Raw genomic sequence first — 27,227 nt, 5'->3', positions numbered from 1 at the left:
AGTAATTATCACTGGAAAATATCATAGTCTACTTTTAAAGTACTGATTATATATATGTTTTATATATATATATATATATATATTATAAATATCTATTATTTTATCATTCCCTTTGTTGAATTGGATCTGTGGTACAAAGCATAAACGTATTTCTGGCAGAAAAAATTGATAAATAGGAAATTAATTTCTGAATGTAATAATGCACTATTGTAGTAACTCTGTCTTAACCTACAAAGTGCAAAAAAGGCTGACCCAAGACAGTTTTAATCAAACTCTATACACATCCTGTTACCAAAAGCATCTTGATTAATCAGTCCTTAAAAAATCTAGAGCATTAATATTGACCAATCCTAGTAACATTTTACCGTTTCATGACGATTGGTACAAAATACAAAATCTGTTTTACCAGGTACACTATTTCCAAATAGTAGATTAAAACTGTGATGTCTGGTCTTCTATTCATATAAAAAAAACCCTCAGCAGGATCCTGCACTTATGTCATTGTGTCTGAGCAAATTCTGAACACTGGGTGTATGTCTAGACTATTCTCTATAGTATTTATTGTGCTATTCTGAATATAGTTTTGTCACAACATGTTATTTTCAAAGCTAGAATATGTTTCTTACCAAGTCTTCTTACTATCTACTCAATCAAAATTAAACAAATAATTTAACTTATTTCTGAATTTCCTTTAACTCAAAATTATAGCAACTAGAAGCAAGGCACAATGTAATACAAGCCTCAGGTTAAAGATGAAACAGCCATCATGGACTTCAGTTTACCTGAAATATTAAGAAACTACTAATAAACCTTCTCTTTCACCATTACAATACATTGCATGAAACAGCTAATTTTCAATACCTACTAAACCCCCAATATAATGGGTGTTACAGGAATACAATAGTTTTCAAGACTCCAGACAACAATGTGCAAAAATAAAGGACTAAGTTTTATACTTAAATTAAAAATAGAATGCATATTGATTCTTGCAACGACAAGGAGTTTGCATTGCAGAAACAGTGTATATTTCAATTTCTTTTGGTCCAACAGAAGTACTCTCCTGTTGTTTGGTGTCTTCAACCATTTGAATGTTGTTGTAGTTAACAGGAAACTGTCCACTCCCACCTGATACAACAGCAAACTCTCTATCAATGTGCATATTGTCAGCATCGTCCTCAGCTCCTCCATTCACCATTGGTATTAAGCCATCAAAGCTGTAAGCTGACATAAAAAGTAATATTTAGCCATTAGTGCCTACTTGAAAATTCACCCAACAAAATGATTATTACTTTGATTATTAAAGCAAACCAGAAAATTACCAGGGTACCTATTAAACATTGCACCTATGTATAAAGTTATTAGTCTGATGTACAAAAAGTTCAATGAAGAAAAATTTAAGTCATGCATTTTTAGGCTTTACAGGAGATGTGCCCTACAAATATTTATTTATTGTCAGTTTAGACTGCTCCCTTTTTCACTCCCAAGGACCAGCTCCCAGTAACCCACCCTTATCTGTATGAGACTGCTCCAGGGATCTCTTCAAGAGCTGAGTATGCAGAACTGTGTTCTCAGAGAAGCTGCCAAGTGGCTAGACTGCTGGGGGGAATGCTTTAATAAGCAAGATGGGTTTGATATCAGTACTACTTGTACCTACCCAGAGCACTGCTCCACTCCTATCCCAGCAGGCCCTACACCGCTCTCACACTGACATTAACACACTTCTCTACACACACTGCACACACTCTAAATATTTAAAAATGCATGCTTTGGTATACTGCAATTCAGCTCCCATCACCTTGGGCACAACCAAAATTCTTGTGACTATTTATTTTAAAAGAACCTCAAGCCCTGAGGTGTTCCAGGTCCAAAGAGATCACTGAGGGCTTAAATGACATCAGGGCCTTTGGATCAGGAGGCTTCAAATTACCCTAAACCAGGAAGGGACTTTTTTTTATAAGTTATCTAGAGGAATATGTAAGTGCAGTTTCATGCTGGCCAATTCCAGGGTCCAGTTCCAGGAATGCCATCCATCACAGCTCACACAGAACACCCAAGTATCTGTGCTGAGGCCTGTGACACCAAAACATACTGGTTGTGAACAGCACACACACCACAGAGCACAAGTAAACCTGCTGAGGGGTGGACTAGAGGGGCCAGGATTACAACTGGCACAAACACAGCTGTGTGAACAGCTGGCCTGGTGTGCATCATCATCACCCTCTGCTGACCTTCCCGGGAAGCAGGATGAAATTTCTGGAACTGATTTCAGAAATATGGACATAAAGTCCAGTTTATGTTTCTAAGTCAAACTGAAAAGTGATTCAGCATGTGTTCTGAAAGTAGTCACCAATTTACTTCTGTTAATTCTACTTGAATAATTAGTTTCTATCACAGTGTATCATGTATCAGTGTTGCCTAATTTCGAGGTTTAAGGCTTTTTAAAATACTATTAACCTGTTGGCAGATACACTTGTGTGCATATAAACAAGTAATGCCCATCCACTGTCCAGTTTAGTCCAGGGCAAAGTACACATTAAGCATTTAACTTCTCTCAACTCTAGTGCTTGCAGGATCTTGTAAGTGACGTATGTTGTCCCATATGTTGTTGCAGTAGTTTCAAAGCAGTGATTGTTCTGATTTCGAGTATGGCCATCAAAACCTGAGTTTTCCCTACTAATACAGGTTGGTTACACTCTCTGAACATCTGGAATCTCCTGTGCAGAATAGTCTTAAAGGACAACAAACTAGTGCAGTTTTAGTAAGGGTTTAAATTTAACACAAAACAGGGCTTCTTCTGTAAAAAGGACAGCTAAGCACAAAGATGTACTGCTAACTCATTACTCAGCTCTATTGTTTACCAAAGTGCCTCAGGAACAGTGACTCATTCTCAGTGCAAGAGAGGTTTTACATCGATGCAAACAGTTATTACTGATGCTGATGTCTTTGAGGGCAAACATGTCAGATTAGAAAATGCAGCTCCCACTGCTGGGATACATCTTTTAGTTACCCCAAAAACCTTCAAGCAAAAGCAGCAAAGCTTTTGCATTTGTTTGTGAAGGTCTCAAAAAGTTACACCATTAGTAATTTCAAAAATTACCTACCCTGGCCACTTTTACAACATTTCTGTAATTGCCCAGGAGCACTTGCTCACTTCAAGCACTGTCTATTTGCTTAATCTAACTTAGGTACTAGGCCAACTCCAGTACAGTGAAAGGTAATGCAGATACAGCACCAATCCTCCAGACTGTGGGGAAACACTGCCTATTGACTAGCTTGGAGCATATTCTGGAAGACAGCTGCTTAGGAACACTCAGATGGAGCAGCTCTTCAAAATGCAAGATAAATTAACCTGACTTCAAGTGATGCCTCTGGCAGCAGATCAATGGACTGAAAATATTTCTGCAGTTGTTATGGACACTTGTCTACTGGGCAAGTTTTCTTATTCTAAGTAGCTACTTAGGAAATACTTATTCCTGAAATCTTGTATTTAATTGCATAGGGACTCTTCTCCATAATGAAATTTATCATTTAGAACAGCTACATGAAGCAACATATCCTGTTTATGGTTGGCCATGAAGTACCCAGTTAAGGTCTCTGATCCTCATATAGGTAAAGTTGTGTTTGGATAGCAAGTACTGAACAAATAGTAGTGTTGATATTGGTGTGATTTGTGTCATATTTAGAAATATAGTTTAGGTCTCAGTTTCCCCTTTGCTATCTAAATTAAGCACTGTTTAAGCCCATTCTATTTGGCACACTGAAAGCCACGTATGTTAGAACATCTTTAACTGAACAAAGTGCCTCTAATGAAGACCTATGAAGTCCCTTTCCTCATGCTAAAGAAAAGCATTCTTTAGCATTATCAGGAAAAGAGAGGTCTAAATGCAGAATTACTCCCTTGTTCTTAGTAAGAATTTAGTGGAATGACTGAAGGAAGAAGATCATTCTCCTCAATTATGTTACTCAAAGTGTTTCTAAAAAAAAAAAGATTTCTACAGAGCTACCAAAAAGTATCTTTAGGTTGTACTATTCTATTGTTGCTGGCAAAGCAGCAGTATCCTCAACATACAAGGCTGCATAGGAAATCTTAGGGTCCATTTTGGATTAACATCCTGGAATAAAATACCAGTTCCCCAAGGAAAACAATCCTGGAAACTTAGGGCATGTTAATTTACAGACATAACCCCTCTTGATTTGGGAGACCCTTCTGCATTCAATTTCTTCCATCCACCTTATGGAGCTGTTTCTGAACTGTGAACTAATCCCAGAATGGAAAATTACCATCAGAACATCCAGGCATCTTTGGGAATCAATGGATTGTTACTTGGCCCTCCAGAAGCCGAAGAAACTGAGGAAGGAGTAGAAGCTAATTTTAGCTCTCACTCCTCTGCATAATTATTCTCAGCATCATGCAGCTTTAGCATTCTCTGGAAATAGGAATTTCTGAACATGCCAAGATGATGATAGGGAAACTGGGATCTTGCAGCATGGAATAATTGTATTAATCCACTTCTTCTATTAATATGCAATTTAGATATGCGAGTTTGTCAATAATACTCAACATCCACTCCAAATGACTTCAAAATGTTTATTTTCCTTTCTCAGCAACAGTATGAACCCATCCCATTTACCTCTGGGGTCTCACCTTCTGTTCTAGCCTTCTTTACTCCAGCAGACTCCGTGTCTTCAAAGGATCTCTTTCGACTTGTCCCACCACTGAATAGATTGGGACCTGCATTCTGATGAACCCCATTTAAGGTGCCATTGCTATAGAAACGATTCAGGTGACAGTTCTGGAGGTTCAAGAGAAACTGGGCACATTCTTGGAAGCCCTGGGTATGTGCAAGGTCTGCTGCTGTCAGGCCACTGGCATTTCTCAAGCTGTACAATACAAAGAAACTGGATTACACTCATTCATCAGGCTAGCTGGCTGCTGCTGCTGCCCTTACTGACTATCTATCTGCTGGTGATGAGAGAAAACATACACTTAGCAAATTTTCCATTAAGAAATTAGTTATCATTCTTAGTTTTATAACTATCTTAACTTCTTGCACATACATCTCACTTCTAAGCAAAATTTGGGAGACAATACACTTTTAAATAAAATCAATATACTATGTGCCTTAAACCATCTTCCTATTTAAACTTCTCAAAATGCTTTATTCTAAAATAGTCTGAAGTAGCTGATCTTTACATAAACTTCAGACTAAATAAAGTGTTGAATTTTACCATCTTCTGCAGTTTATTCTGCAATCTATTGCTTTAACTTGAGCAAAAGATCAAATACTCAAAACAAACTTAACATGACTTGGCAATTGTCCATGGCATTCTGGTTTCTAAGGTAACAACAACAACACTATTTTTCCTAACAACAAAATATATACATATATAGTAAAAGATAGATAAGAAAGATGCTATATTTATGCTTTGCTTATACTTTTGTTTCTGGTTTGTTTCTCATTTCAAAGTGTGTGACATCATAAGTACTGAAACTTGCTTTTGTAATTTTAACTAAGACTTTTCCGTGCACAAGAAAATGGCACTGATTTTGCATATTCTAGTGCATCAAGGCAGTCAGGAATGAAATAAAGGAGAACATGTACAAAGGTAGAGGTTTAATGAGAAAAAGTGCTGTATAACATGCATTTACACAAACACTTGGGATGTCTTGTGCTTAGCAATACAGGCTAACTTCATCAGCAAGGGCATAAAAGTGAAGACAAGAATGCCAGGAATGACAAAACTAGATGGTGATGCAAAATATGCCAATTAATCTTTCCCAATATTTTTTTCCAGACAGATGTAACTAGTCAGAAAAATGGAATTTTTGTTTCTTGGTTTCATTCATTTAGACAAGTCAATTACTTAAAATTCCAGAAACAGACCAGCTAACAGAATAAGAATTCACAAGATGAATAGACCTGATTCTCTTGAAACTCCAGCTCATGAGCAGAAATTGAAGAACAAAGCCCAGATTTTCTTCCTAGATCACTGTACTTTACTTGTTATAGGAAACCTTTAGAAACTGACTATTGCAGCAAGACTATTTCCATGAATGGATAAGCAAAAATACTACAGAATCACAAACCTCACAATCTAAACCAGGATTCATTTAATTCCATACTACACTATTATATGTCATTATTTACTTGCATTACCAGTGAAAATCCATGGAACAGCAGTCAAGAGTGCTCTAGAAAGTAAGACTTCAGAACACTGAAAAACCTAGTTAGTTAAAACAAACTTGGAGGTGGTATTAGTTTTGAATACCTACAGGAGAGCTGCAAAGTGAATAATCTGTTCTGTGCATCCTGTGTAGGCAGTGTATGAATGGGATTAATATGAACAAAGGATAATTAAACTAGCATCAGAAGAAAGTTTTAGAGTATGAAGATTGCTGAATCTTAAGAGGGGTTTCTTCTCACTTTAAGAGTTGCCTATGATATCAGAAATTTGACTGTCAATCCTTTCCCCCTGCTGAACTAGATGACCTGTTGAAGCTGCTGCTAAGTAACATTTGACACTCCTTCAGTAATTCTGATTTACTTGTGCAGCATGAGGATGCAAAACAATGAAACCACAGCTTAGAAAATAGAAACCTTAACAGATCTATTCTATTCAAGAAGAAAAGTTCGTATCATTTATTCAAGAAGACACCTTTTCAAAATTTTCAAGCCCCGAAGAAACAGTAAAAGAAATCTAACCAAGAGCAAAATAAACAGTTATGTAAAGATAAAAATAACAAAATGAATATGGTATTGAATGGCCAGCTAATTTAACAGAAGATCAAAGAGTCAGTAATTCTGTTACTTAGCAAGTACTACAGAATACTAACTCTGCTTTTCAAAATTGACTGCAAGAGACTACAATTAAGCCATCATTTTGCAAAGGATTGTCAATGTAAGATGCCAGAGGCACCTGGAGATTTATAAACTAAGATTAAAGTGTGTAAAGCTACATGACCAAACCCTAGGAAAAAAAAAAGAAATTTCCCAGAAACGAAATAAACAGAAATTAGTTTGCAAAAATTTTAAAATGTAATGATCTTTGATATTTAAAGATCTGTCCCATCCCTACCCTGAACAAATTACTCTTAACCGGTAGACAAAGATCTCCTTGTTTTACAAAAATATTCTGGAAGCACTGCATAGGCCCTCAAGCCTACTGGATTTAACAGTCTTGCTTCTGAAGTTTAGAAATACCTCTCTTGAAGGTATGAATCTGAATTTAGCCTATCAAGTTAGTAATGAAAACAAAAAAAAAAGTTCAATGAAATAAGAGGAGACTGTAAGTTCTAGATGACCCTAGAGACTGAACAAATGTTATGAAAAATAACTGTTAAGTTCTCTCTGCTCACTTACAGTGGGAACACTAATTTGACTATCTTTTCTATATCCAGTTGCCAATGTCCATTATTTTAATCAAAGACTGACTATTCTTGGGCTTGCATATGCTTTCAAATTTCTGTTATACTGGCTTGCATTCCAATATTAACAGGAAGGAGAAAAGGAAAAGATGACAAATTGTGCAGAAGCTTTCTCAGAAACAGGCCAGAAAAATAAAAAAAGACCCACTTCTTTAGCTTCTTTCTCTAGGAGGAAAAAAAATCTGTCAGTGGGAACACAAAAGGCAGCAAGAACTAGCTGTACTATATTAGCCTATCATAGCAAAATGCAAGCAATAAAAAAAAAATTGCTAATGTAAATAGGAACAAAATAGGAAAGAAAATGCTCTTAACAGATATCACAGAGTTTCACCAGACTGGAATAGTTGATGTATTTTCAAAATGATTTAGAAATATTGTCAATTACTATAAGGATTCTTAATCTGTTACAGAAAAACAGTGCAATATAGTCCTTCCAGAAATGCTGGAGTATTTGAATGAATTAAAAATCAAAGACATCTACTACACTATTCTTTAAAAAAGTGTTAATCTGAACTTGGAGTAGAACCACCCTGTTACAGCTGCAATTACAAGGAAGTAGGAACATATGTAATACTAAATCTGCTACCCATGTCTGACAGTGAAGCGTCTGCCTCAGCTTATCCCAAGAGCTAAGAATTTAAGTGTCATTACTGTAGACAGACTAGATGATACAGATGAAAATAGAAATGGTTCACTGTCCCAACCACACACAAGAGAAGTTCAACCTCTTATGTGCAATTCCTATGTCAGCCCTCAGTTCTTATCTGCAACCTGACTATCAAGTGAAAAGGAATAGTATGAGATTCATTTGGCTACAAAGTGTAGTAGCCACATAACATGGAATGTGTGCCTAAAAAAGTGGAAGAAAAATCAACAAGCAGAAAACTCAGAGATAATTGCTGTATTCAAGTAAATTTACAGCTATTTCAGTTATTAGGTATCCCTTAAAAGGTACTTCATTTATTGCAGCTGCTGACATAAAAAAGAAGGATTAGTAAAGGATATATAAAACTGAAAGTAACTTCAAGACCTGGGCTGTGAAAGAAAAACTGGAAGAAAAAACAAACCAGCGGCCAACTACATCAATGTCATGGGCCTTGAAAAAAATATCTTTTCCATCCATCCTCCACTTCTTTTAATAAGTTAAAAATCTCTTTGGCACCAGCTTTGATCTTTTATCCTAAACACCCTGAAAGAGTGGAAGCTCCAAGAAGCTCAGAACACACTGGTATTAAATCTTGAGGCAAACTGTCCTTTTGTTACTGCTAATCATACAGCAAATAGGACAGGTCTATTTCTGCAACTGCATTACTCAGAATTAAAAATGAGTAAGGAAATTTGTAGCAGGTTTTACATTTTGTTTTGTAGGGGTTTGTGTTGTTATTGGCTTTTAAAAAAAACAACTTCTTGTTTTGTGGCAAAGATGCCAAACGTAAGGACAAGCTTATGTTTCTTTTCAAGGCTTGTCTCTTAGCTAGGCTTCCAGCTGAAGCAACACAAATAGCTGGTTACAAACACCATTTTTCAAATGAATTCATTATGAAGGAAGATGCCAGCAGCAAGAAAGGTGTGGAAGGATGGAAAGAGACATAAGTAAGAAAATCAGAGTAAGTCTTGTAAAGTGACATGTGTTTTATGTTTAGTCAGCTTTATTAAACAATATTCATTGACTTGGTGCAGAATTTTCTAAAGGTTGGCTTAGCTACTGTCAAACCAGAGAGCAGTGCTCCAAAAACTTAATTCCTTCTTTCTGCAGTAAAAAAAAAGTCCAAAACTAAAGAAACTCTGAAGGTCAATATAGCTACAAGAACAGGTAGAAAAACTGAAGAAAGGACACTGAAAACAAAAGCTCTGAAAATATCATTGCTATTTTGGCACCTGCTCCAGACAGGAACATACATGAAGGTATGGACTGACAAACAGAAGAAAAATTCCTTACTTAACATTGCCCAGGGCTAAAGCAGTCCTCAGAAAGTCAATTCACTCCATGTTTAGAAAACACATATCTTGCATCCTTTCCAAGGCAACTCAAGTGTTTGAAAACTGACCGAGTCGACTTCAGGCTTTTTCACTTAGCAGCAATTTTTTGTTATATACTTTACTCACTGTTTCCAAGTAGAAATAAATTAAAATCATGAATAATGGTATTATTTACCCTCAGCCTTCTTGTAGGCTACAATCCAGGAGCTGGGAATAAAAATATCTTGTTTTCTTCAAAGTACAGGAGTATAAGATGCTAACTCAAATGCAAAATAAGAAAGTCAAATGTAAGGAAGGATACATTTTCATATTATAAAGTTATTCTAAATAGAAAAAAATCCTTGAGAAAAGATGGCAAAAGTCTGAATATGGATGAGTAGATGATCTTGAAGTTTCTTGACATATGACATTTGCATTGTTCTGTAGTGACAGGTGTTTTATAAATAAACTCAAAACGCACACTGAAATATTGAGTTAACGCTCTGACTTTTGCATATACATTTATTCACAGACCTGCAGTGCTTAAAACAACACTCTTATAACATGTTTTTCTTCTTCCATCAAGCGATGTCCACAGTCTGAAAAACTGACTGATCTTGGCATGAAGAGGACTTTTTTTTTTTAGTCTCCCTCTGGGTTGACATCATATGAACTCCCGTTCTAAATGCCAGCTCATCTGAGAGTCCTGGTATCCAATTAAAGCAGCTAAAAGGAGGACACTGATGAAGCATGAGTTTAGGTATTTCTTCTGAAATGCTTTTCCAAAATTGTTGGCTGTGAGTGTAATTCAATTGTTGCTCAACACCAAGAGACAAGTGCATTATTTGGCCAAACAGGATTGGTGTACAGAAACACAAAGTTAACTTTCAGCTTAGCTTTATTTATGAGGAAATTTTATTATTTCAATCTAATTTAAGAAGTTTACTAAAGAAAGGAAAAAAATTGAGGCAAGATTTTAAAAAATTCTCAAGATGCTTCCACTATGGCTAAGCCTTAGAAAGGAAAAAAAACCAAAACAACAAAACACTCAAAATTTAGAATTGTTTAAATATGACTTTTTGAAAGGAAGATTTACTTCAGTGTAACTTACAGAATTTACTCTTTGAAAGGGCTGTAAGAAAGAAAACAATGACTTGTTCTTCTCACATTGAACTTACTACCAAAAAAATTGCTTCTAAGTTGGTTTAATTGTTCATTTTTCATACTCATTGGCAGAAAAAACCAAGCAGATTTCTGGTTTTTAAGATAGCATATTTCTATCTTCAACTTATAATGTCACATACCTTGAAAAAGAAAACAAACATTTGCTACACAAAAAGTCAACAATAAATATTTTTGAAAATCATATATGTAAAAAAAAATTCTCCTAAATGTTTAATTTGAAATAGTGATTACAGCACCTACAGCTTACTGTGTTTATGTTAATGCCATGCGACAATCTAAGAAAATAAACCACAGTTTTCGTATATCAATGTAATATCTGTTAAAAATTACTGATCTCAACTTATCTATTGTTAGTTTACAAATAAAAATGTAGATAACTGTAAATTAGGGTAAGCAAAGCATGCAAATCTATAGATTCTATATCTGAATTCCTAGATTAGCATTAAAACCAATCACCGCAACAAATACCTCAACAGTATGCCTTGTGTGCAGAAAGGAAGCGATACTGAACATTCAATGCCACAACTGTAAGGTTTTCGGAGAAGCACCTGTGGCAGTTTCAGCAGTTTCTATATGGAATGCTCCCCCTTTCTAGGATTACTTGAAAAAATCAAGTCAATTCGAATTACGTAGCTGTAAAACATTGACATGTGTAGTTTTTACAGTTTCAGAATCTTCTGTTTGATTTAAACGGGCAATGGTGCATAAACAGGAAACTTATATCATAAGGGATCACATATTTGCAGGCAACATTAAGGTTAAAAGTACATTAACATACATAAAGTGCTGTAGCACATTATTCAATATGTAAGCCATTATCATGTGACCACCTTAACAACAAGATACTAAGCCTTTTATGCCTTTAAAAGCATTATAACTTTCATCCTGAAATCAATTTTTCAGTTCTTCACTGAAATTTATATAGAATGGATTAAAGTTACCGGTCAACTCATGGCTTCAATTACTTTAAATTTAGTAGGCTGTATCTCAAAAGAATTAGTAGCTAATTCCTATACAAAAATTAGCAGATACAAGGATTAAAACAAAACAAAAGAAGAAAGAGAAAAAAAAGATCAGAACACTAAAACGCCCACAGTGAGAAAAATTGTTTCCTATATAAACAGTAGTATACTAGTCTAAAATTTCTAATGCAAAATTATTTTCAAATACTAAACTTTAAGTGTTTTAACCCTTTGGTGTCCAAATACAGTAGTTATAAAATTGTTTCAAACTTTTTTTTTCCAGATACCAAGAGAAAAATAATCTTAACCGAACAGATGTGTGTCACTGCTGGGGTAGCTATACAAATTCATGCTAGAATTACACACTGGGCAGCTACAAAAGCACAAGTTGGTGCCAAGTTTTTATTTCACAACAAAGCATTTGGCAGCTGAAATTATTTTACACTTTTAAAAATAGTAGTAGAGTTCCTGTGGATATATCCAAAATAATTCAAAAAGAGCAATATAATGGTCAGAAGGATTCTGCTTTGTGAAGCCACTTTCTCCACAGGGAAAAAAAAATTTAAAAAATCAAGGCTCACTATGAATTTTGCAGCTATATTAGCTCCTCGATACTTCAACTCCTGACTGAGCAAATATTGGAAGAAGAAAGAATTCATTAATCAAGGAAGGCAACATTGCAATTATCACAAACATCACCATCAGGATTTTTTTGTTCTATCTGTATTCTCGTTTACACGCTTTACTAAAGACCTCAAACTGTGCACTTCAGTACCTTTTGTACAAAATATTTTGTACAAAAAACCCTTCCCTGAACAATATAGGACTGTGTTGGCCTGGAATCAGCAACAGTATTTTTAAACTCATACTTCATTATTTAAGAAGTGATTTCTGAAAACAATTTACAAAGGGAAGATATGAAAGATTATGGTAACTCTTGAAACAACAGTCTGATTGCAATACAACGTAACAGAAAAGACCTTTCCTACTAAAATGAAAGTATTCCCTATATCACTAGTGAAATTAAATTCCAAAGATGCATCTTTACAGTACTGTATCCACTTCAAACACAAAGAGAAGAGTTCCTTAGACAACCTTATGACAATGAGAACTATCACTACCATTGCTTTAATGTCTCTAGAAACAGAGCAAGAATTGCAAATAAAGCTGCTAACAATGAAGAAAGTGTAATGGAAAACCATTAAGGACAGGCTCAGAGCAAACTGACTTGAAAAGATAAAACAACCTTGCAACAGATTTCTACCACGATGACTCTAGTAGCAAATAAAATGATATTATTTCTCTTCAACGCAGCAACTGAAACCCAAAGATAGCTCAGAACTAGAGATATGAAGGAAGCAGCTTCTCTCAAATGTGCCAAACTCAAAAGAAAGTTCAAGTTCTTCAGTAGAAAAAGCATGAATAGTGGAAGTTTGGAAATAAAACTCACATAAAGAGGTAAATTAATGTTAAGGAATTTCTGTGCCCAAAGCAGGGAAAAAATCATGAATGAAAGGACTATAGGTAGTAGATGGTTTCACTATTTTCCTATAATAGAGACACTATCAAGCTACACTTTTTTTTCCCCTTCTTTTTCCTTTTTGGTGTCAAAAAATAAACTTGATGCGTTTACTCAAACAGACATAAAATCTCCAGGATTAAGGAACTGCTAAAGTGCATAAAACCAGTTTAAATGAGCTTCATGAAAAACTGAAATTTTCTTATTAAGAGAGAAAAAATTTATCACATATAAGCCAAATCAAGAAAACAGAATGAAGCTGAATATTTTCCCTAAGTTATAATTACGAAAGTTCTTCCATGGGTTTGTTAAGCCTCCATGCCATGAGATACATCTTGTAATCAGCAGTGCATGACATACATTAGAAAACTTTTCTGACCAACCTGATTATGCTCTGGGCCACACCATAACTACCTCCTGGGTTTTTCTGTCCAGGCTACTAGGTACTACTTGGTCTATGAACAACTTAACTGAAAAGACACAAACCAGATCAGCAAACAAAACCCAAATCAACACAGCAGGCTAGAGCAGACATTGCTAGAAACAATCCTCTCATCATGTTATCTAGTCAAAAACTATTGCCAGATCAAGCACAGCACCCCTACAGATCACCACCACCACCATCTGGACTAACCATCAGAACAACACTACTATATTTGTTTTTATATAATTGTTTCTTTCACTGTATTTTACTCTGGACAAGCTCCATTCGCTAACACAGAACAGCTTATCTTGCAGGAAAAAAACCAAATCTATCTTAAGGGAAACTGTACACATTAATGTGAACATTAGCACAGTATCTTATGTGAAGGCCGATCAATCCCAACAAAAAATCCCAAACATTCCTGACAGAAATCTGATCTATCTGCAAATAAAAGTTTTGGTAACATTTCAATGTTCTTTAACCAGCTCTCTTGGACTGAAGAAAATGCAAGAACCCAGTGCTATAAGGCTTCTCACTAATGACTAAGCTAACCTATCAAGCTCACATGCATCTAGTGATTTTCCTCTTTATGTTTCAGAAAGGTCTTAAGTATCATTGCTTTAATGATGGATTTTACTTCACTCAAAAACCACAACCTCTCATATCCTGTGCTATTTTCCAACTGATGTCAGTGATCACTGTTGTTATTCCACCCCCACTAAGAATAATCTGCATTCAAACTGAACAGGGATTCAGTGGTGTAAGTATGCCTCAGCTTCCTGCAATTATTAGGAATATCTGTAACTCTGAAAACTACATTTTTCCAGACTGGTGTACTCTAAGACTGAGCTTCTCTTATTTTTTTATTAGTTACCCATACATATGCATTCTACTTTGGTATTTCCAAATCTTTTCTTCAGACTAAATCCAAATTACTGCTGTACCTCATAGTCACCAGCTCCTACAAAACACCTCAAGTACTGCTACAACCATAGCAACCAAACAGGAAACCAAACACGAAAGAAATTACCAAGCTTTACTTACAGTTTTTTTGAAGGAGAATTAGTGTTTTATCACTGAAATGCACATTCCACTTCAAATTTGCCTTTCCATAAGGATTTATATAAAATGGGAAAAGCAGAATAAATTCCAACACATGTATCCTTCACACTAAAAAATTGTCACTACAAGAATACTATGGTGATGGCCCTTAGAATGCTACATACAATTAACAAAGAACTGCCATGTATTTTTCCTTAATTATACAGCAATGTCTAATAATGCAATGACAGCAATTAATCCAGCAGTTTAACTAGTATCTAGAGGCAATCAAGTTTATAGAAAGAATGTGTACCAAGAGGTCTGAGTTTGGAAAGCACCAAACAGATTACAGAAGCACTCATATAGTAAGTAACAGATAAGAACCTCTCTGTTGAAAAAGCACCTAAATCCAAACAATCAGTAAGACTCCAAAGCATTACTCTCAAGATGAGGTTAATTTAATGACTGTAGGAAAATAGGATGTTGGTTCTTCTACACTGAAAAGATAAACAAGCTCACATTAAAAATTTGCAAGGAGTTCTTAAGATTTTAAGGAATCAAGAAGATATCCATTAATGAAAACAGATTTCTGAACCCTGAGACCCTTCAAGAGAACAGGCCATGAAAGCTTCCCCTACAGACTGAAAAGGAACTGATGGTTCACATCACAAAGGAATGGCAAACTTCTGTGTTGTCATGAAAACGATATATCACTACTCTTCTGTCTCTTCACTAACGCTGACTGGTTTTCAGAAAGTCAAGAAATCTCAAAAGTACAAAATGAGAAGAATAAAAGCTGAGATATCACAAGAGTGGTCAAGTGAAACAAATACAAGAATTTCACAAAGGATTAATCCAGCAGCAGTAAAAAAATCAGTGCAGACAGATTCCTGTTATGGAGGATGAAGAGCAGTTGTGAAGAAGAAAGAAGATATTAATGTTGCCTTTTTAAACAACACAATGCAGCTGGTGACATAAGAACTTAAAAAGAAGAAATAAAATAAGTAAGTCCCTGTCAAAGAATGAGATTAAATGTCTTGCTGAAAAACTTAGTATCAGTGATAGAACATTTCTGGCATTGAATTTACACACTAAGATGAATGCCAGACAGCTTTAACAAGAAAGTGGCTGAAGTGTCTGCCTAAACCAGATCAACATCACAGTATGAATCTGTCATCTGGTGGAAACAGATGTACTGGTTTATTTATCCCAGCACTTCTCCTACTCAAACCTTGAGACCACAGCATATATTAAACCAGAAAGAAAATTTTATCTCTGGGGTCTCGCAACATTCCATCATGGTATACAACTCAAATTTACCCAAAGATTTCTGCCAGGCACATAAAAAACTTCTCTACAATACTATTCAAATTATCATGATCAATAAAATCCTTATGCAAGCAAGAACTTGTATTCAGTTGGATGGGTGCCTACCAAGACACACCCTATTCCACAAGTTACACCTCTCTCTAACCCAGGATAATACAGTGTTTGAAACTTCCCTCTTAGCTGTAAATCAAGACACTAAGGAATACACAACTGCTTAAATGACAGCTGCAGAAGAATTTTTATTCAGAAATAAGTGGACACAATGCACAAAGGCACTACATGCAAATGGACATGAGACAAGTCAGCATAATCAACACTTGCATCTGCTGCTTCTTTTTGATTCAATGGAGTCCTGTGTCAACAGCTGAATTTTGTATTTTTATATATGCTGTGATACAATCTATATAACTACATTAAAACACAGCATTTAGATAAAAGTGAAAAACAGCAAAACAAAACATGGCACCAAGAAGGCTTTTCCTCCATAAAGGGCTGTGGACACTTGTCTGTCCCAATCAATTACACACAATTAACCATACATAAACTGCACCAATATGCCTTGTAGTGAAAATCCAGCAGTAATTATGGATACTTTAAAAGGTACTATCCACATTAAAAAGTCAGTTACACAGCAAACCTTTTCACTCATATGAGGACATTGTGACCACCTGCTTCCCCCTCTTCAAGGGTCCATGAATACCATAGTTAGTGGAGCAACCATTTTTATGGCTGTAGAACATACTGTGCACAGAATATGCTTCAGCTAAAATGAGAAGGTAAATACCACAAAAAAATCAAAATATTTTCACTAGGGTACAATTATTATTTTTTAATATTATTAAAAATTTACACAGGAATAGAGACCCAAATTCTCTCTCATCAATTAGGAAAACAATGCAACAGCTTAATGAGATTTATAGACTGCAACATCCTGTCTTTCTCTGTTAAAGCAATACTCTAAAAAGCCTGAAATACAGCAAACTAGAAAAATTCAAGTGAGGCTATTTTATTAAAACTAAAATTCTTACTTTTATGCTTAACTTGACTATTATCAATATTCTTTGTCTTCCAATGTAACCAAAGGAGGGAATAAAATAGAAATGTGGTAGACACTGATAACAAGATTCCTCTAGTCAAAGTTACTTCATTTAAACAGCAGTATCCCAATAATCACTCATTAACAAAAAACACATTTCTTGCAATATTACATTACTGGTTACTAGTGTTTGTGTAATAATGAAATCTTAGCATCCCTGTTCTGCTTGCTATAAAAAAATAGGGATGATGGCATTCTGAACATATATTGCAAATATCATGCAAAAGCAGTATATTTGACTATTTGCAGTCCCAAGGGGTATTTCATTCATCCTTATGAAACTAGACCTCAGTACTGTTAACTACACTAATAAAACTTTAAAAAAAACCCAAAACTGATTAGAAGATCTAATCCCAGTAAAAATAAAAAGCACTTATCAGTACAGATCAGCAGTTTAATTTTAGTTAGTCCTTAGTTCTGCATTTCATAAAATTCTTGCCTTGATCTTATACAGTCAATCATCGTTTCAGTTAATATATATAAATTAAAACTCGAATATATGACTGAAATCTCTCTCCTGTTCTTCTACTGAAGCCATAAAATAAAGGAGTCAAAACTTTCAGGGCATCTACATTTTCAAGTTGTTACAAAAACCAGGAAATCTACATAAGCATTAACTGGGGCCAGCTTTCAAAACCAGATGACCCAAAATTAATCAGTGTCAAAAGCATATACATAGATTCAGCCTAATATAACATACTGAACTTGGAAACTGGATTCTAAGGAAAATAATCCTCATCCCTACCAGAAAACAGCTAACTCCCTCAGGTGACAAGGCTGAGTGCTTATCCTCTAAATGATTAAACTTGGGTTGCTCCACAAGCCTTTTGCAGTTGCATCCCTGAGTTTACCATTCCCATGATATGACCTGATGTTTAATTAGCTATAAAACCTGCGACAACTCTACTGAAACATAGATGGAATTCAAAGTCAGAAAACTGAGAATTCACATTATTTCCTGTTCACTAAAGTTCCTAAAAACCTACACTGCTCCTGCTGCAAATAGCTTTGGTCAAAGATATCACCCATTTCACATTGTTTATGCAGTTCCAGGACTGGTCTTTTGGTTGGCTACTTTGTGAAAATCACAAGATTATATACTAATTGATGATGATAATTAAGGTTTGCTCAATTCCACAGTAAATTTAATTCCAAGTTTATATTAAAAATATTCAAAACTGAGTGAAAAATGGAAAATCATACATTTAAGACTGATTTAATGTGCTTGTCAATAACCGAGACAGCTGATTTCATTTTTCTATTAAGAAATCTCTTCATACAAAGCAATTAGTTCACTACCATTAACTTAAAAGGTAATAATATTTCCTGAATATTCTATGACATCACTAAGAGTTAAATTTTATGGTATATTTATCAAGGCATTACAAAAACAGTAAGATGGAAACCAAAGGGTAAAACAAGAAATTAACTACATGATTCTTATTTCACTTACAACTTCAAAATTTCATAGTGCAGGTTAAAATACAGTAACTAGTTACCATTTAAGATAATAAAGCTAGTTCTAATTAAAATAAATTGCTAAGGTATTGGTATTATTTATAAGCCATAGAGCTTATACTCAACATTTCTAGGTGAAAACTGCATCCATTTTGTCCATGCTGTAAGTTGCAAAAGTTTGTGAGCTTTTCTGAATGTTTTTGCAGTACACAAACCTTTAAAGAAAAAAGTTAACAGGGCAAATACACAATACACTAACAAACAGTAATAAACTAATGGGGAAGTATGTGAATTGCTGTTTTGCACATAATGTTGCTTTTGCATTGTTTTCTATATTTATTCACCAGTGCAAGGTGTAAAATTCTTGTAAAAAATAACTACATGCTGAATAAAGTGTACAGTTTGGGGTCATCTGACAGAAGCACAATAAATATTTCACTATATCAGATGTACGTGCAACACTAATGTAGCACAACTGTATCATTTAAGGAAAATTAATTTTATTACTAGACATGCAAAATATATTAGGCTTCATTACAGTTGAACATGTCTAGCTGTCATTATTTTGATCACGTGTCTGCCATTTTGACTTTTCTTTCTGAAATTAGTATCTATGTTCACCAATCTAAGTTAGTCAGCTACACACACAACAAACAACAACAACAAAAAAAATACCTCACTTACTCTATTTGCGCACCATGAGCCACAAGGGCACTTATGGAATCCATACTACCAGACCGTGCTGCTTTATGAATAGGAGTTTCACCAACATAATCCTGTAAAGACAAACTACATTTTGTCAAGCATAATCTTTCTCAAAATTAAAATACTATTATTACATTACTCACTTTAATTAAGATAGCAGATACATAAAAACAGCATTTATTATTAGCTAGTAAATATATCAGGTACTTTATCATTACTTTATAATCTGCAGTTGGCTGTCATGTTCATTAGACTTCTAGCAAGAAGTAATGCTAAGGGCATTTAACTCACAGGATAAGCCTTATCCAATAGCTCAGCAATCAGCAGACTCATATTCAGTGAAACTGGCTAACTCTCCCAAAATATACCACATAGCAGGTTACTCTAACACCTCCACTTGCTGGCACTTTGCTTTCCCAATTCACTGGGGTGTGCAAGCCCTCTTGAACTCGGGAGCAGCAGGGCCGAGTCTGGGACTGTGCTGCCTCCAGATCTTGCTGACACACTGACTCAGTCCTTGAGTGTTGCACCATCAGCACTTGGCAGGAGAGAAGCACACACACAGAGCTCTACTGCAATAGAGGTATGCCCAGTGTTCACAGGACAGGCCAGATCTCTCCCAACACATACACATTGATTCACATCCTATACACTTTTCTGAGTTTCTTAATTTGTATTCCATTATTATTAACCAATCATTTAATTCTTTTGCATAATGTGCAGACATACTAGGGATAGAGTACTGCTTTTCAGACAACTCCTCCCCATTAACTGTCTCCCAGGAAACAGGGAGGATCTACAACAATTTTACAAATCCAAGCAAGCAGCAGGTAAATTCATGCATCATGATCTACAGGCTGCAGAGGAAATTCAGTACTTGCAATTAATCATCAGTTTTAAGAACCACAGAGAAGAATCTGCAATGAAACATTGCCTTCAAGTAGCAAGTAAATGTTGTTACTGGTTTGTTAATGTGAGTAATCCTCAACATTTCCACAGTGTAGCACAATTCCACAGTTTGTTTTTTTTCCCCTTTGTTTTCTTCCCCCCTTCTCTTTGTCTCCAAACTTTTGACAGACTTCACTAGTCTGCTCCAGATATTAAACATATTCTAAATGTATGTGCCAATTTAGCTCCCGTTCCTTTTATTATATTATCATCACTAGCTATTAAATTAACACAGCACCTTTACTGATTCACCAGTGTTTATACACAAGTGTACATGCCTAACTCCACAGTACTGGTTGCCTGGTTGTATTTTAGCTCTACTTGAAATGTGAATATAAGCAAAATGTGATCATACTACCTAGAATATACTAAGTGTCTTAAATTGTCTGCCAAGTGTTTGAGAAATTTAATCCTGTCTTTTAGGCCATGTAAGTATAACTTGAAAATGAATTTTGGATTATGATGTATGTATTCTCAATTTTCTACTTGACAATTTTATTTCATGGTGAAATATCTTTATAACAAGTTACAAATTCACTGAGGGTAAGCCAGCTTACCAGTGCTTAAGACATATATTCAGCCAAATAGTGAACTACCTAACACACCCAGCAGGGAACAATAATGGCACCAGAGTTTACTTTCTTATAAACTAGGTAAAATTGTTGAGGCTGATGAAGTTTGGACACAGAAAAGAGCAGCAAATGCCTCAGAGATTAGAAAAGGGCTATACAGCTCTTGTTCCAAAGTGGATGTCTGCAGCTGATGGATAGAAGACTGCTTTCCAATGAAGTTTATACAATTTCTCCTATTTATAATGTCCCCTGAAGTAACAGGAAGAGAGAGAAGCTTAAGAGAGGATACATTTTTTAAACTATCATACATGAAAATTTAACGCTAATTAATCCAGAAAAAATTTCTTTGTGTAGTAAATTTTCCAATCATAGAAGCAGTCTTCCATTCAACATTCTGTTATGGTTCCCCCCCACCCCAACCTTGTTAAAGTGGTGGAAGTACAGAAAGTAAGTGATTTGCCTATTTTGGTTAATATCATATAGCATTAATATCTATAAACCCAATCCTAAGTTAAAAGATGGGCACTCAACATGAAGTTCAGTTCAGGGTTAGTTGGCCCATGCATATGACAGAGATAACAAAATCTCCCCTAGCCCCATAAACCTGACAGCAAGATCTGGAGAACTGAAATATTACATTGCTGTGGGGAAAGACAAAAAGAATGAGAGAAGACCTTTGCAAAAGGACTCCCCAGCACTGCATTAGAAAAATAAGCTAAGCTTAGAGGAACTACCACTTCCATCACCAAACAGAAAAAGATTAGTATTTCAGAAGAGAATAGATGTCTTGAGAAGGTCTGCTTTCAATTACTGGCCCAGAAAACCATGTGTCTAAAGTTAAGGAATTAAAAACAAACTTTAAAAATTACAGAATACAAAGATTCAACTTTTTATAGCATTCCTTTTAATTACAGCACCCAAATTTCAGTCATCACTACTATAATGTTTCCTTGAAATTCTTGTAAGAGGCCAAAAGTATTCACACTGAAACACTTTCCTAGCTCTCCTCAGAGGTTCTCTCTAGATTGTAAGCCACACTAAGTGGAAAATAGATATACATATACACCCACTGAAAGATTTCTTTTAAATTTACTCATTTTTCAATGGATTCAAAACCATGCCTACAGAAGAAAACAAAAGTACTCTGTATGAGTCTCAGAACAATTCTGTTTTGGTTCAACAACTGGAATGGATGGACCAAACAGGAAAACAAAGTAAGTTTTTTTCTGAGAGCAGTTCACAGTCTAGTCTGTCAGCACATTCTTATGTCTAAGATACTTCTTCCCTATCTCTTTTTAGTTATGTGCAGCAAAAGAAGCTATTTTATTTTGACAAGCTCTATAAATTCCTGCTTATCTCTCTTATCATAATCCTTTAAATTGGTCACATTCCCCATCTGTGCTCGAGTCTGAAACAATTCATTTTGTATTGATATTTCAGGAAGGGAAGCATCAATGACTTGTACTGGCCTTTCACAACTAGAGCAGAAGTTGTCCCTCTGTTGCAACACTGCACCAACAGCCCAAACTCATTTCTCAGTCTAAAGGATGCATTATAAATAAATGAGTAAAAACTCAAATTTTATAAATTTAGTACTCAAGATAACATATTTCATTGGTTCTGTGGCTACTAAATATTTTGTATAAGCACTCTTGAAGAAATGGCAAAAAGAATTCATGAAGCACCAAAAACATTTCGTTTTTGCAACTCACTGCAGAATGCCTTCCTCCTTCCCCCTGGAAAGGATGGCTACCCTTTCACACAGGCAGGGGCATTTTCTCTAGCTTGAGGTCATGACTAGATTACTTTGAGTTCTATTTCATTTTACTCAATAAACATCTAGCTTCCTTCCTTAGTGTCTTTTTGCTTATGCGACTGAAGAGTCTTTTGATTTTTTTGGCTTTAATCACTAAATCTACCTCAGCTTAATTCATCAGTTTTCAGTTCCTCACTATGCAGTTTAAACTCAAAAGACATTTCCTCTACTGATTAAATACTTTTCTCAAACTCTCTTCCCACGCCTCTTTCATGTATGGGTATTTTTTCGATTCAGTCCAAAGACTTTTTTTTTTTACTTCATTTTTCCTCCTTCTGTCTTTCTGGGACCTGAATTCTGTTGGCTTGAGGATGGCCCACCTGAATTCAGAGCTCATTTCCTATTTTTTTCTCCCAATTCCAAGTCCCTGGATAGGATTGCAATGATTTCTCTCACTGGTACCTTTACATTTCTTCCATTTATAAAAACCAAAACAAAACAACAAAACAAAACAAACAAAAGAACACCCCAAAACCAAAACAACCCACCCAACCAAAACCAACTTAGTTGCAGGAATTTATTTTTAAAATAAAAAGCTCCCACACACATTTATACTGAAAGCTTTCAAGTATGTATACTGATTTGGATGGGATAAAGTTAATTATCTTCAGAGTACCAGGTAACATGCTTTGGATTTGTGACCAGCAAAGTTATTTTTTCTTTTAGTACATCAATGTTATAGCTAGCAGTGGGCTGGGATGTGGCACAGCTGGAACCACTGACCCAAATGGACCAGAGGATTATCCCACACTGTATCATCACACCCAGCAAGTAAAACTGGGGCTGTAAAAAAAACTGGGGCTGTCAGTGCTCCAGCACTGGCTGGGCATCAGTCAGTTAGTAATGCACAACAAAACTTTTTGGGCTGTGCTGTGAGATTTTTAAGAATGTTTTATCACTTGATTTTCTTGGATTTCTTTTTCTTTGTTTCCATTCTTAACTGTTAACCTGTCTTTATTTCAACCCATGAATTCTCCCCTAACCTTGGGGTGGGGAGAATAAGGAAATAGCTGTGGGGTGCTTAAGTATCCACGGGGGTGAAACCTCAACACTATGCAAGCACTTCTAAAATACTTCTAGTAGTGATACCTGACTAAGACACAAAAGCCCTTACTTGTTAAGAAATACAAACTAACTCCATTCCTTAACTCAAATCTACCAAATGATCACATTTCCAAACACTACTAATTTCTTACATTTCTTAGAACCAGTAACTTACCCTTTCTGAAGCTAGGGAGTAGGAACTAAAGAACACTAAGTCCTTTTCCTCCTTTGCTAAAAAGGCTTTTGAGTGCAAATGAGAACTGATGGAATCTTTATCCATACTTAAACCTAATTGTTCTTTAAAATAAAAACTGTAATATGCCAAAAGAATATTTTCTTCTTCTCCACCAAGGATATCAGCCTGTTTACAGTTCTTGCTCCTAGGGGTAGTCTAACCCTCAAAACTATCTGCCACCACTGCCATGTGATGGTAACTGACTGTATGAATATTAAGTTGCATGCCCTGTAAGGGTGCAGTATTTCTTTTCCCTTCTCTTTATGACAGGCCACGCAACACTTGTTTTGGCCAATGAACAAAGGCAACATACAATAGAAATGTTCAGTAGGTTGAGACTAGAGGGAAAAATATATTTAAATAAAGTTAATGGTTTTCTAAATCAGAAAGTACTCATTATTATTGGATGTTAATATGTACAACAGCCCAGAATCAATCTGTGTTGTGACAAAGATAAAACGGAAAAAAAATCCTCAGGAAAAGTAGTAGGATAATTGCTTTGCACTGCTACAGTGAACTAGAGCAGGGAGTCAGCCAAATGCAGGTCCTGAGTCACATCACTAAGAACTATTAGCAGGCACAGCCCGCTGAGGGGGAAAAAAAAGAAAAATCACAAACAGGACATTCTCTTGGATCCACTGCTGGGTAGAAACAGACAGACCATTGCTTGGCACTTCAGCTTTTCTCCTGCACATTTTTATATGGCGATCCTGGGGGTAGAGAACTGCCCACTGATGAGAGACAGATGTGATTCTAGCCAGCACATACAGTTACATAAGAGGGCTGGGCATCCCAGGATATACTCACAGAATTTATTTGGGAAGCAAAGTACAGTTGGGACAAGCAGTTTTCAGCATTTGTCCTTCATTGCTGCCACCTGAGGAGTGTCCTGGGCAACTGTCACCAGCAATGAGATAAGACATTTTTAATTTTTTTTTTTTTTTTTCTCTAAACTTCAGGGCAGGCAGCATGAACTACAATACAATACCTCAGGGCAGATATGAGAAAGCATGCATTGAAATTCTACTGAGTACCAGAGGTTTACAGTAAAACTGAGAGACTCGGGTGGATTCCTTTTCAGAAGCTATCCTTTTCTTTTTCCAGAAGTGAAGGGTTAGTCTGTAGCCAATGACCAGAAGTCAGTTTGGAAGGAAAAGTTTACTAGTTTAAATATCAAGCATTCCCAGATTTCTCAGCATGTGTTTTGTATCCAGTGTCCATGGAACACTTGTCCTCACACAAGCATTAGCCAGTGACTATGTCTGTTTGGAGTACAGCATCAGTCAGCGAGCTGGAAGGAATAAACAAAATACACATCAGGAAATAGTGCTTCAAAAGCTCTAAAGTGTGGGTGGAAGCCCTAAATGATCACCTAAAAGTGCTTGCAAATTAAATAAGGAACTGAGATAATTTAAGGAGTTCAAATCAAACAAGAATAGAAGAATTTGACTGCAATTCAATAAACAGCTGGGGGAACTGGGGACAGCAAAGCATGCACATAGCCACATATGAAACATTCCAACTATCTGTGGGATAAGTTTTCTGCTTCAGTTATCACCAAGGCACACTGCCTAGCTCTTAGTGCTAGTGCATGTAAAAACAATGACTGACAACTTGCATCCTATAAACTTCAGAGACTTTTTTGTTTCTAATACCATTTTAATTAACCCGAGGTACCTTATTTTAATCACTGAACTGAGTCTAAAATACCTCTGGTCATATACTTAATTACTATTTTGTGAGGGGAAAAAAAAAAAAAAAAAAAAAGTTGCTACATTCAAGTGTAACTTGAGCCTACCATTAACGACACACAAGGCAGACAGTGTCAGCACTCAGTACCCATCTCTCTTGTGTCTGTGGCCTGTCACTGCCTAAGTCTGCCCTACAACTCTACAGGATACTATCATCACTACCTCAAAATTTGACAATGTGGAGAACAATTTACTCTGGCAACAAGCCACCAACATACAGACTCCTGAGTCACTGGCTTGACTTAGCAACTTCTTTAAACTGGAATGAGTCTCCTGCCCATTTTAAACTGCATATTATACTGCCTTCTGCTTTCTTTTATAGTCATCTGCATGTTGCCCTCAGCCCATGCAGAGATCTCTCCACACTCTTCTCCTCTTCTTCAGGAAGCTAACTGCTACTTTCTTCTTTGCTACAACCTCACTACATGTGACTTTTTCCCCCTCATCATGTTCCAGGACATCAAGCTTGTTCTTCAATTCAACCTCACTGGTCAGTTCTTCTCTTTATTCTCATAGCTGGAAACTTTCATTCTTCTCATTCATTCACTTTCATTCATTCTTCTCTTCTTATTTAGCAGTTATTTGTATATCTTTATTCTGTGCATGCCATGTTTCCTCTCTAATCACCATTTCTTTACATTCTTACCTGGTCTCCAGATGCATTTATAGTTCTTGTATTTTCTCTTCTGAAGATTCTACCACTATGCAGCAATAACTTATTGCATAAGTTACTTTTGTCAGGTATCAAGGAGAAGATGCCATCTATAGCCTCTGCATCCAGCCACCTTCATTGTTTCTACAATTCTCCTGGTGTCTCACAGCTGTTCTCAATGCACCAGACTTCTTTTCTGAAAACTCAACACAAACTTCCCCATTTCTTATTTTTGCACAGCTTAAAAAAAAAAAGAACCAAACTCTAGAAATGCAAATGTTTAAGTTCTTCAGCAGATTTAGCTTAACTCTACTGCATATAAAATGCAGTCTGGCCCTTAAATATTTTAAGAAAAGTATGATGCAAGATTTAACAGGCCAGACATTTTATGGATGCTGTACTATACCACAGCTTTTAACAACAACATATGCTGTAGTATTAATTACTCATAGAATATTATTAAAAATATTTTTATTACCATTAAAAAGAATGTCATGTATGCCAGCATACATAACAGATTCATTCAGTATTTCAAACACAATTTTTAAGCGTTGATTCTGTTACTGTACAACAATTGTTTGCAGGAATTTTGCTATATTAATGTACTCTCTGCTACCAAATAATTTCATACTCACATAAAACTAATGAAAATTATAATAAAAAAAGCAAAAGAAATTTTTTAAATCACCCATTTGTTCTTTGTTAGTAAAGTACATGTTTCTGATCTATTTTCAGAAAGCTACTAGAAAAGCTTTAGAAATAGTCTAAAAGAAAAACAACATAAAACCAGATGCATGTTAAAATAAATCAAGGCAGCCCCTACTAGTTAGATGTATGAGTAAATCATGAAGCACCACAAAGGTCTCATGGTTCTTTAGGTACTGGTAAATTTTTCAATTCTTAGCATATTTAGCAAGTATTATGTTCCTCACTAGTTTTTTTCTTGCCCCTACTGTAGCACTACAGTATCAGACTATTTGCTAATGCTGCCAATAGCAAGGCAACATTACCATTTTTTTCAAGAAGCAGCAAGATGTCAACTCCTAAAACAAATTGCCTCCAAATCTCTAGAGGCTTAGAAGACATTTATTAGTCCTATCTCTCC

General features: G+C 35.6%; 1 protein-coding gene across 2 annotated transcripts in view; it reads right to left on the bottom strand.

Annotated features, from left to right (window-relative positions):
- Positions 1 to 27,227, bottom strand: part of ANKRD10 (ankyrin repeat domain 10) — a 37,080-nt gene that overhangs the window by 3,406 nt on the left and 6,447 nt on the right. For both annotated transcript variants that reach the window (XM_079325017.1, XM_079325018.1), the window contains exons 3-5: positions 19,084 to 19,175; positions 4,646 to 4,881; positions 1,126 to 1,221 (exon numbers count right to left, since the gene is read on the bottom strand). In XM_079325017.1, coding sequence (XP_079181143.1) covers positions 1,126 to 1,221; positions 4,646 to 4,881; positions 19,084 to 19,175 — 424 coding nt within the window. The remainder of the gene's footprint in view (positions 1 to 1,125; positions 1,222 to 4,645; positions 4,882 to 19,083; positions 19,176 to 27,227) is intronic.

Source organism: Erithacus rubecula (assembly GCF_903797595.1).
Source record: "Erithacus rubecula genome assembly, chromosome: 1".
Classification (NCBI taxonomy): domain Eukaryota; kingdom Metazoa; phylum Chordata; class Aves; order Passeriformes; family Muscicapidae; genus Erithacus; species Erithacus rubecula.
This window is presented reverse-complemented; position numbering and strand designations above follow the sequence as displayed.